A 12,395-nucleotide genomic window follows, 5' to 3' on the forward strand; every position below is an offset into this window, starting at 1 on the left:
CGAGGGACATTTACACTTCCTTCCCCCATCTGGATTTAATGCAAAAATAATCCCAGTGGCTTTGCCGAAGCCGTGGAGGAGGTTCCAACAGTTTCCTCTGTGAAGTCACACCCAACTAGAGGGTGCCCCGGCTTCAGGGCCAGCCGAAGGCCCAGAGTCGCCGATATGCTCCCAGCGCGGCTGTCCGGGGCAGCAAACGCTGGCGCAGGGGGGCAGCGCTGGCAAACGCTGGTTCCTCCTTTGGCTCCGCCCGGGAGGCGTCCAGCTGCGCTGTGTCGCAGCAGGGAAGTGCCGGGGGACGCCGCTTTCCTCAGCAGCCCCGCTGCAGCCGCCCCGGGGCTCCCCCTTCCCTGCGCCCGTGCCCCAGTCAGCGGCGGCTCCGGCAGCTCGGCGCCGGGCCCGCGGAACCGCCGGGCCCGCGGAACCGCCGGGCCCGCGGAACCGCCGGGCCCGCGGAACCGCCGGGCCCGCGGAACCGCCGGGCCCGCGGAACCGCCGGGCCCGCGGAACCGCCGGGCCCGCGGAACCGCCGGGCCCGCGGAACCGCCGGGCCCGCGGAACCGCCGGGCCCGCGGAACCGCCGGGCCCGCGGAACCGCCGGGCCCGCGGAACCGCCGGGCCCGCGGAACCGCCGGGCCCGCGGAACCGCCGGGCCCGCGGAACCGCCGGGCCCGCGGAACCGCCGGGCCCGCGGAGCCTCCCGGCACCCACGGCGGAGCGGGGCCCGTGCTCCCCGCTCCCTTCTCCCCAGCGGCTGCTCCTCCCCCGGCCCCGCTCCCGCAGCCTTGCCCTGCCCGTCGTTGCTGCTGTGTGTGCTTTAGCCTTGTCAGGAAAGGAAACGCCAGCACAAACCGGGCCTCCTGCCCCAGCTGTCAGAATCCGTTGGGGTTCCTCTTGGTAAACTCAGCAATCTGAAGGCAGCAGCTGGTTTTGTTTTGAATGTACTTTTCCCACTTGCTCCTGTTTCAAAGAAGGAGATAGGGATAGTTAAACTTTGCAGCCTAAGGCTCTCTGCTGCACCAGCCAGTTTCTCCTTTCTAGTCCACGAATATGGAGATGTTGCCCCAGAACAAGGCTCAGAACAGGAGCTTGACATAGCTGCCCTGAACTGCTCCCAAAGCATTCTTTTGTGAAAGCCTCCCTGCCAGCCAGGGTGCATCATCCCTACGGGGATGTTTTGCTCTCCCTACAGCATATCAAGATAGCTACTTTACATGGTTATCTTGATAAGTGCCAAAAGCTGAAGCTCCCAGTCACCCATGACTTGTCTATATAGCACTGCAAGACAGTGAAAGGAGATAATCTGGAAAGGCAAGAAGGATAAATAGGTGAGGAAGACTACTTCTGCCCTGATGTTGAGGTAGGAATCCAAGGCAATGCCTTGAGAGTTAGCTGACGTGGAGCAAGCACTACCATGCAGAACTCCCACAGGCCAACTTGACAGGACTACCATTCCTCCATTTACAGACCAAACTGATTAAATCTGTGGCACAAGCAGAGGACTTCTTCCACTGCTTGCTCTGCTGGCCATGTGTATGACTAGCCACGGATGTGTACACAGGAGGAGAGTCCTGTTTCTCAAGATACACAAAAATAATACTGATCCATACAGTTGCTTACCATGCTTGTAGAAAGAACATTTGTGATTGCAGCACTGCCACACTCAAATGTTCTACTGCCCAAAGAAAGTTGTAGATATCAGATCCTGATCACACAGAGGAAATGCATCAGCATTTAATATTTTGCTATTCTTTTAGCATTCCCCAAGTCATGTAAGATTTCCCTGGGCCATGTTCCCTACTCACAAGGACTACACAAATCTAGTTTCAGCCCCAACACCATGACAGAGGACACAAAACGGCTTTGGACAACAGGGAGGAAAGAAAGCAAGATGGTGGCTTTTATCCTGTGATCCCCCTCAGTCCTTTCTGTTTCCACAGCTTGAGTTAAAGGTCAGAGAGCATGACAGCACAAGGGTCTCAGGCCTCTAGTGGCACTGGGGATACTGGGTCTTTTTCAACCCTTGAAGTGGTAGGGATTGCCATAATGTCCACTGTGGATTGGATGCCAAAGCCCCATTTGTTCATCAAAAGCTACCAAAACTGCAAGTCTTCCCCACCGCACCCCTAAAGTCTGCAACATAGGGTTTTTTTCTCAGTCAAGACAAAGATCTGTGTAGTATTCTTAAAATATAAGTGTTACATAAATAAAGCTAAAAGAGGACCCCAAACCTGAACATGGTACAAAACAAGGATGTTGAGCCCTCTCTACTACATTTAATTCAGCAAGACTTCTGAATGGTGTGTGCCAGTGACAGCCTGCTCTGAGAGGCTGGTTTGGATATACCACCACTGCTCTACTGGAGCTGAGGGAAATGGGCTGTCCCAGCAGTAGTGCCCCATCTATGCACGGTACCCTACTTCGTGATCCTGCGGCCCCTCAGGGTCTCTGGACACCTCTGCACTGCCCACTCACCACTCGACACCTTTCCCTGTCAGGTTTTGCAGATCCCTTCTAGTGTTTGCCATCCTCTCAGTTCACTGCCATGTCCTTACTTGGTGCCACCATCCATCCTCCAGCATAATGTCCCTCATGCTATAATGCCTTTCTTCTTCATCTCAGCAGTCTCTTGATGTTGGTCTGGATCCAGTAGCCAGCCTTCTCCACAGCTCTTTCAGGGCCTGTGCCTGCACCTGGCAATGTGGTCGCTCAGACATGGCCCATCTACATGCCTCCACAGATCTTCCCCACAAGATTCTTACAGTTTACAAGGCATCTCTGTACTCTGTAGGCTCCCTCAACATCTCCCTGATGAATTTTCAGCTGAGATGTGGGGGAGAAGGCTGCAGAACTGATTCAGCATCCCAAAGGCTCTCCAGCAGTCAGGGACACAGGGCAGACTGGCCCAGAGAGTGGATCCTCTGAAGGTCCTAACTGCTATTTAGGACAAACACAGGCCCCGTTCGTAAGAAGGGTTCTCTGAGCTTGTCCTCAGAAGACAAATGCCTCCCAGCTCCATGCCATGTAGAAGCCACTCAGGCTATAGGAAAAAGGAAACTTTTAATGATGCTGACTAGTGAGAAGCCACTGCTAGCCCAGCCAGGCCCCCATGATGCAGAACGTCAACCAATATCAAGAAGATCCACCCCCATGAGGGTTTTCAAGATGACTGTGCCACCAACAACATCCACAGTGGCACAGGACTTCACCTGACAGCACAATGCCTTTATATCCATCTCCAAACTGATATATCCATCTCCAGACTGATCTGTCCAAGCAATCAGACAACCAACCTACAAAAACCAACACAGGGCAGCTAACAGAGAAACCCCAGTATTATCATCTTCAAACCTGAGTGCAAAAATAAACTTGACTTGCCCATCTTTAGCACAGAGCAGCAAGTATATCTTAAAAACAAGCTACCCCACCCACCTGTAAAGAAGAAAGAAAAGTCACCAAAATAATACTCTGAATACAGGATTCTTCCCCTGAGAAAGAAATGAACAGCTCGTGATATGTAATAACATCCTTTAGTGCCTGTCATACAGAGAAACAACAGCTCTGGTAAGGGCACAGTAAAAACTGCTGCCACCATCACTCTGTGTCGTTGGAAAGGGCACCACCTATTGTCGAGCTACCTGATATGTTCCACCAGCAGACACAACATCTAATTATGCTTTAATAATCTGGGCTGAAAATTTCTGTTTGCCTCCAGCAATATTTTTATATTACCACACTTCAATTGTCAGTCTTAAAGTTCAAATTATTTCCCTAAGTAAGGACAGAGAAAAATATTCCATTTCTTATATTTAAATAGGGAGAAAGACTCTCAGAAATCCCCAGAGTGCTGCTGAGGAGCTGGAAGCAGAGAGGAGCTCAGGGCTATTCCAGGACTCAGAGGAAATAAGGGCATGAACTGAGACAGAGGCTAGTGAATCAGGATGGACTGTTTAGCAAGGGTAGGAGTTAAGCTGGATCTCCACATTGAACTGCAGTCCTGTCTCCAGAAAGAAGGCAAGTCCAGTAGCAGTACCTCCACTTTAAAACGTCACAACTTGAGAGACTAATCCCCAAGCTGGTCCTTGAATCACACTGCCAGAAGGAGTCCTGTAAGGAGGGAGCACACAACCAATAAGGCATTCACCAATGTTGTGGTCTAGTAACTGTGGCTTGGGATCAGCCATGTCAGATCTAAAACAAGATCTGCCAAGCTTTCTGTGTTCCCAAAACCTGATTTCCCTGCTCTCTTGAACAGCTTGTGTGTTAGGGCTTTGCTGTGGAAATGCACAAGGCTGCCTTGTTTCTGCAGCAATCCAAGCTACAAGGCAATTAAGTCATAGGAACAATTCTGCAGGAGTCAATTTGGGTCGAAGCCAGTTGTCCTTAAACTGAGCTAATAAAATAGGCTGCACTCTAGCCAGCACTTTGGTCTCGGGTGTCTTTCTGCACTTCCAGGACAACACAAAGGAATATCTGCATCTGACCAGAATAGAGCAGGCTTGGGAAAAGCCAGACAGGCTTACTTAGCTCCGAATCCACAACAGTACAGAGTTGTGCTTCCTCAGGATCCAGCCTGTCACTGGCCCTGACCTAAAGGGTCTTGCTAAATCAGCTCTATCCAGAACACTTCCCTCCCCCAAATTCCCATGATTCCAGAGGTCAGACTGGCCTCTCTCCTTGACGTACACCACTGCTCCACTCTCCCATAAGTAAGCTAGGCTGGAATAGCATATTTTCAGCTACTTCAGGCCAAAAAAAAAAATCTGATACCATGATCCTCATTTTCAGTAATGTGAGCATTCAGCTCCCACTTGCAACACTGAAATTCAGGCCACAAATCTGTTCCTTTTTATGCCTGCAGATGGTTGCTTCATCTCCCTACAGATGGTATCCTGAAGCCAAGGCAAGTGGCTTTCATGAAGAACTCCAAGGCTACTATTTGACAAAATCTGATACAATCTTAAGCCTGGTTTTCCAAGGAAAGACAGAACGCTATAATTGTGGCAAAAAATCTTTATTAAACTAGTTTGTAAATTCCTTTTCACATTAGAAATTCCAAATGCAGATTACAAAATTATTTCAGTAAAAAATGAAAGTTAAAGTTAACAGCAAAATTACAACTTTATACAAATAAAAAAATCATTTTTTATTTTAATTTAAAAATAGAAATTTATATCTTCCAATATACTTACTGGTCCTAACAGCTTTTACAAGTGGTAGCTGCAGTACTAGGTCTTTTCACATGCATATTCACATATAGTCATTTAATCCTCTGCACAATTTATTTAGCTGAAATAGCATGAACAGTTGGGCTTTGGTTGGGTTTGGGGGAGGTACCACATGATATTAAAAGCAAAAGCCAAAGTATCTTGAAATATTTTTTAAAATTACATTTTTGCCCTACTACTTTTACAATCAACTGAAATGTTTTTCAGCGGTCACATTACTTGAGACAAACTTTCTGCATTGCACCTCTGGGTCTTTTTTTTTTTACTGTAAGATCACCCATCAATGTTAGCACAAGCATTAATTTTGTACAATAAAAACAGGATAATTTTCCTAAATTAAAATGTGGGATAACTATTAAAATGTTTTGTAAAAAAGACACCAAAAGTCATATATTAAAGTCATCACAATCACATGCTGCCGAAGAACAGAATAAAAAGTGGTACACAAAATAGGTATTTTAACAGTCGCACATTATTTTAGAGTGCTGGTGGCAATACTGCTGTTTTAATTAAAAGTGTAAGATGATACAGAATTTACATGATACTTCAGGATTCTCACTGATGTAACTGTAAAAGACATCAGAAAGGCTGGAACTTCTAAAATGTAACCTACTTTAAAATACCATTTGGAAACAATTATATTTCATAGAATTCGTCACAGAATACATTATAAAACCAGTCAGAGAATACAAGATCTCCAGTGTTGTGTTTCTGGAATACTGGCAAGTAGCTGAAGGCATGAAGATCCTTACTGATAAAACTCTACTTACTTAGATCCTTACTGATAAAACTCTACTAACTCACTGTGCACTGAACTCCTGCTCCATTCTGCATCAAGCTCAGCACAGCTTTTAAGCACATGCTTGAGATCCTAAAAAAGAAAAAGCTTGAGCTCATCATATTTTCTCTGAGTTGGAACTGCAGTGCCTCGTCTTGAATTGCTGAAGCTGACAGAGGCTCTGTCACTATTTTCAATAGAGGCAAGATTGGTTCTACCCATGTTACAATTTTAAACCATCATCTTCCATCAGAGTTCAGCTGGTAGTCAAACAACTTATACTAGGTGAATGATCAGCCTATAACCAGACAGGGCTTAGTAAGTAGAGTACTCTAGCGAACCTCAACCTGTACCCAAAAGGACAATTAAAAGAGGAAGAGAGAAAACTACCCCAAACTGCTCTTAAGCTGTGAATTTCTCTGCTGACTTTTGACAGACTGAAAAAAAAATTCTCCAAGCAATGGGTGGAGCAATGGAGGTTTTGCCCTGAACATTTTAAACATATTTATCCAAATAGGACTAAGAGATGGAAAAATAATAGGAAAGACACTGAAGCTCAGCGGGGACAGCTGCTTTTCTGAAGAGTCCTGGCCCACTTCCAGAGACTGTTTATGCACTTTTAATTCTTCAACCTCATTTGTCCCCTTGATCTTGCACTCTTAGCTTGCAGTGGCGATTCTGAAAGAGGCTCAGGAAGTGGCGACTTCAAAAATAGTCCCGAGCACATTGGTCAGAGCATTTTCTGGGGAAGTGAGAGTCAAGTGCCACCATTATCATCCACTTGTGAAGCCAGAAGGCAAAAAGCTGAGTGTTTATCTCCAGGGTAAAGTTGTCAACTAGATTATGATGAACAGATGGACAAGACAACAACTCTTTCTGTTCATCTTTCAAAATAAAATCTAAGCTGTCTTTGTTCACGTCGGGAATGGTATGAATATGCTTGAATGAATCAGGCTCCCTCCCAAAAAAACCAGAAGTGTTGGTACTTTCCTGTTTACAAGCACATCACTGTAGGGCTTGGGCATCCAGAAGCTCAACACGCAACAGCCACTCAGGCCAATCAACAGGGCTGGTACTTCAAAGAGCTGTCCCAGAGAGTTGTACCTTAATTTGTTATAAACAGTAGCACTAAGGAAAACCTGTTCAGGAGCACAAGGGACAGCTCTTGGTGAAAAATAAAAATCCTAGCTCTGCTGGGACAAGACAGCTGATAGTCTGAACTGTTGTCTTGAGGCCAACTGCCTAAATGGCACCTCAGTCCATTTTTAGGCCCTGTCACAGGGGATGAAGTGTGGGCTTCACCACACAGGACATCGTGCAGTGGCAGCGCTCTGCTAGTGCTGTTGGGGGAACACAGGTCTTTTGAATTTCACCACTGGTTACCAGAGCAGGCCCGAGAGAAAGAAACAGAGAAAGGACACAACTCAGATGAACTAAGTACCCACAAAAAATATAAAACTTATTATGGCAGTCTATTATTTTAGAAAGAGTCCCTTTGATTAAGTATTATTCAAGCTACTCTTCCACTTGAAATCACCATGAAAACATTATTATATCTGTTGAAGCATGACAAACTCATTTTTAAGTCTACTGTGCATTACATTCACTGTGTATGTATCACAGTAAACATGGGTATTCAGGAAACACCATGTCTTTCAGCTTGTCAGCAACTTATACAGACACATTTTCAAGTGAAATCTATTTCCGTGGACAGCTTTTCTCACAGAAGTTCCTTGCGTATTAGTACCCATGCACACACATATGGATTCATACACAAACTCTTATGTGCATGTAGGTCCTGCAAAAGTGGTTAAAAACTTTAAAAACACTCCCATTAATCTTTAACCTATTAATATTATTCCTAATACAAAACTCAGACCTGTTCTGAAAAAGCCTTAAAACAAAATTCATATTTTAAGAATATGAATATTTCAAGAGGCAAAGATGTAAATAAAAGTAGTAATGCATTCTAGAAGATATTTCTATTTTAAAAAGTGTTCTGATTGTCTACTGGAAACACTTGCCAAAAGTACAGATGTTTATATTTCATTGTGGAGAGGTTTTGTTTGCAGTTTTTCTATGTCGTTTTGGATTTTTTTTTTTTTTACATAGGTATTTCTAGATGCTTATGCCACACCACCAAAACCAGAACTTTTGTACTCCCAGACTTTTCCAGTCAGGCAATTACCAGTGCAGTATTAGCATTCACTTTGATGTTAAAAATACATTTAAAATGTTTCACAATCATATTTTCTACAAGGAAACCAAACTTAATACACAGAGAATGAAGACATCACTATTAGACACTTATTAAGTGAAAGAGTACTCAATGTGGTTCACTTAAAAAGCCATAAAATAAGAAACGCTTTTAATCCAGTAGATGGTAAGGGCAAAAATGTAAGGGCATTTCCTACAAAATTACAGTATTAGCCATGTGTAAGAAGAGACTGAACTACAGCATTGTGGGTTTCCCTTTAACAGACCACACTAAGTCTGCAAAATTACCAAACACGGAGCTGGTCTTAATGCACAGGCCATTATATGCAACTTCCAGACTTGAGAGAAGTTTAGAATGGAATAAAGACAATAGAACTGGTCAACCCATCACAACATAACCACTAAAGCAGACTTTTGAAGAAACCTGGAAATATTTAGCACTCAGCTGTAACTGTATTTGAAATATCAGTAGTTGCCCAGTTTCACCCTCTCCTTTTGTTCTTCTGAAGGGTTTAGCACAAAGTTCTGAATCACAAAATAACTTTGCACAAGGTACATGTTTTAAAAGCACAGAAGTCACGGCAATCAAAATGTGTGAGGGTCAAAAGAAATAGATTAGGTATGCTGAGAAGACAGTTATATTTAAAAATCGTACCTTAACTTCCCTTTAAGACATCACGTATTTCTCAGCAAAATTCTTGATCTGCATTTCTGAGACTTCAAATCCCTTAAGTATCTTCTTGTTTTGCAGGTTCAAAAAAGGATCCATTTCACACAAAAATTTTATTGGAAACATTATGACAAAACCACTTACTGTAAATTGAAATAATTTCTAATAAAATATCATCCTTTAAAACAGATTACAAAATACTAGTACAGTTGTTCAAAACATCGGTCTTTTTTCTGTAATCTGGATGTAATCACACACCTCAGTTTCTATATTCCTCTTCTCCACAACTCCTCAAATGAGCATGACTTTCAGGCAGCCTGGTTTTATTTCTGTGAACCTATAAAACAAGAGAAAATGAAGCTTCACCATGAGAGCTATGTGCAATGCCATCTCCTTCAATCTTCAAACATATGGAAAGTGGTAAGGTTCTCAGTCAAGGATACGTGCATGTGAGTCAAGAAATCAGCACTATGTCCTCGGATGTGACAGTAAAGGAGGATTTTACAGAATCTGGAGATGCAAAGAGCTGGAAATAGCAGAAACTAAGATAAAAATTTAAGAAAAAGCTGCCCAGTATTCTTGGTTATATTCATTCTGCTCCTCTATTCCTGCTCCCCATTCACTCCCTCTTCTTTAAAAATGGATTTTAACTCTTGTATTCTGTAGAAGGTAAGAAGGAACTGGGGACAGAAGTCTATGTTATTTTTGAGTCACCTTCACAAAGTGCTCTAGAGAAAAAGCAGCAAACACACTGATGCTGGCCCAGACTTGCTAAATTGCTATCCCCCATAAACTGAGCACTAAGGCAGGTATTGAGAACCAATAAAAAGCAGGATTAACAACTTTTCACAGTAAAGACAGCAACCTTGAATGGAAATATGTAATTGAACTATCTCAGAGGAAAGGATCTAACATGTAACAGGTGCCCTGTATAAAGTGCTATTGTGTCACACGATCGCACTGGATTTGTGAAACAGCAAATTTACTTTAATCTGAAACAGCAGACCTGCCTTAATCTCTGTAGTTGCTTAATAGTATTCTAAAACTAACTTCAATTTTCAGTTAGTTAAATGTGGGTTGAGAAAAAAAATGTATCATTAACAAAAATCTAAACTCACCTGAAGTTGTGGGTTGTGAGGTATCTGATAGCTGCTGGTCTGATGCGAGCAACTCCTCCCTGACTATGGCTTCCTCTTCCCGTGATAACAGTGAGATATGGTTTACCACCAGTCTGCTGGTGCTCTGTAACAGCAGGAATTGTAACAGTTAAAATTTTCCCTCAGCAGAGAGTTGGCATTTAGTATATACCTTCAATGCATTCTTCTGAAAACTCTCACTACTGATTCAGAACCTTGCTTTGCCATGCTGGCTATGCATGTTTTATGTAAAAATAGCCATTTTTCCCCTGTTCTAAAAAAGATACTCTGAAAAACAAACATAGTCAAGCTTTTTAAATCTAGATTGCTTGCAATATGCATGTTGTGATCATCACAAAATCCTTCTAATTTCATAGCAGCTTTACTGTTTCTGTCATCTAATACTTAACTGGAATTTACATCCTGTGACATAAATTTAAATTGCAAAATTAAAAGAGGTGAGTGTAATTTCCTCAATTTTTAAGGGACACTATTGTTTCATATTGTATCTTAAATTAATGTGAATAAAGAAATATCATTTTATTGAATAAAGAAATTAAGAAGAAAGAAAATATAAATCCAGCATTTTTGACATTTAAGTCACACTTATTTGGATTATTTTCTGCTATGCTGGAGCATGATCAACAGATCAAAACATTCCATGAGCTGTATCTAGCCCTGATAACAAAAGAAATTGCTCTCTTCCCAGAGATAACTTCTGAACCTCGACTGATGAAGAGTTTGAAAAAGAGGAAAAAAAATATATTAAACTGGATTCTCAAAACGAGCCAAGATTTGCCAGTTTGGAATTATCAGTTCTCATGACATCTTTCCTCAACTACTCCCTCTCTCTCGCATAATTTTATTTAGGTTTTATATCAGTTTACTGCCAGCAAAAAGTTCCTAGTATTGACCTCTTTCCCATGTCCATACACTGAAATTAACTTTTTTTTTAGATTTAGGTGAATGGACTGCACAGAGAGCCACTACTATCAATTCCAGGACTCGTGATGTAAATGCAGTTCTGGAAATTTAGCTCTAAAAAGCATTAGGTTACAGCTTAAATTACACAAATATCATTGCAAGAATAGCACAACATAATGCAATTTATTGCATATTGAAAGAAAAGGATTATCTAAGGCCCCACTGAACACTTTTGTTTATACTCTGTGGAGTAGCAGATTCAAAAAATCAGGTTTGTGCAGTAGTATCTTGTGTAAGAAATACTTCTTATAAAAGCATTCCCAGTGTGCTTAAATTTATAGGGTAAACTAGCAATGCAGAAAACGTATCTTTTTACAGCAAGTACACTCATGAAGTACTTGAACACTCCACTGGAAGAAAAAAAATGAACCCTCAAGCAAAATTGCAGAAAATGACAGGTCTGGAAGCAGCAGTATTCTGATCTCAAGAGATCCTGTCGACAAACTGATAGAAAAGTTTCTGAAAGATGGCTCAACTCACACACTTTCATGTAAAAGTTGAAGTCAATATAATCATTGTGGTTAGAATTCCAACATAATAATTTTTCTTTAAAGATTAAGAAAGCAACATAGTCCTGACAAAGTAATGCAAAGATGACACAAATGTTTGCATTATCACCTCGGTCAAAAATGTCAAGAAGGACAGACCATACAAAAAAAAAAAAAAAAAAAAAAAAAAAAAAAAAAAAAAAAAAAAAAAAAAAAAAAAAAAAAAAGATAAAACAGAAGAAAGATTTTCAAAGAAGTACGGGGGTTGGGAGTAGGGTGCAAGACAGAAAAAAGCAAGAATCATTGTCATGTCAAAGAAAAACAAACCATGGGTACTTTGAAAATAAGACAGCACAAAGCCTAGTTGTTTTTAACACACATTATTAAATTAAATTATTTCCCTCTAATATTGCCATGAATCATGATTTCTTAGTAGAAAAGGAGGAGAATAATTCTTAGGGAGTAAGAATTATTATCTAAACCCTACCTTCACTTTTTTCCTGCAGCACTCTGGACAACTGATTCACAGCTTCATCCACGTGGAGACCATGCAAATCCAACACATTCATAGGCAGCAAGGAAGAATTTACTCTCTCAAAGATTTGCACAGCAGCAGCATGGTTGGCTTCCTTCATCTTCTGCTCGTGAAGGCGACTCTTTATTCATAAGCACAGTGACTATTACACACCAAGACATAATCTAAGCTCCACACTGGTCATTGGTTTCAAAATGATAGGACTGGCGGGGTGCTTTTAGCTCACGGTTTGAAGCAGTAAAATTTATAATTGCAACAGAACTTCTGCAAGAGGCTCAGTGAGACCTACTCAAAAGGAGACTTCATGAGACCTGTTCATAAGAAACTACTCAAAGCTGGCACAAAGAAGGAATTATAAC

The 12,395-nt window shown here is 42.1% G+C and overlaps 1 protein-coding gene across 11 annotated transcripts in view; it reads right to left on the minus strand.

Annotated features, from left to right (window-relative positions):
* Window positions 1–4,993: 4,993 nt before the first annotated feature.
* N4BP2 (NEDD4 binding protein 2) overlaps window positions 4,994–12,395 on the minus strand; it is a 48,848-nt gene continuing 41,446 nt past the window's right edge. For 10 of the 11 annotated variants that reach the window (XM_039384997.1, XM_039385001.1, XM_039384991.1 and 7 more), the window contains 3 exons: window positions 11,989–12,157; window positions 10,012–10,135; window positions 4,994–9,230 (listed from right to left, as the gene is read on the minus strand). In XM_039384997.1, coding sequence (XP_039240931.1) covers window positions 9,185–9,230; window positions 10,012–10,135; window positions 11,989–12,157 — 339 coding nt within the window. In that variant the 3' untranslated portion in view covers window positions 4,994–9,184. The remainder of the gene's footprint in view (window positions 9,231–10,011; window positions 10,136–11,988; window positions 12,158–12,395) is intronic. The other variant, XM_039385000.1, reaches the window with a different exon arrangement.

This window comes from Pipra filicauda, unplaced genomic scaffold (assembly GCF_003945595.2).
Source record: "Pipra filicauda isolate LSUMZ 115617 unplaced genomic scaffold, ASM394559v2 scaffold38_size3968069_pilon, whole genome shotgun sequence".
Lineage (NCBI taxonomy): Eukaryota > Metazoa > Chordata > Aves > Passeriformes > Pipridae > Pipra > Pipra filicauda.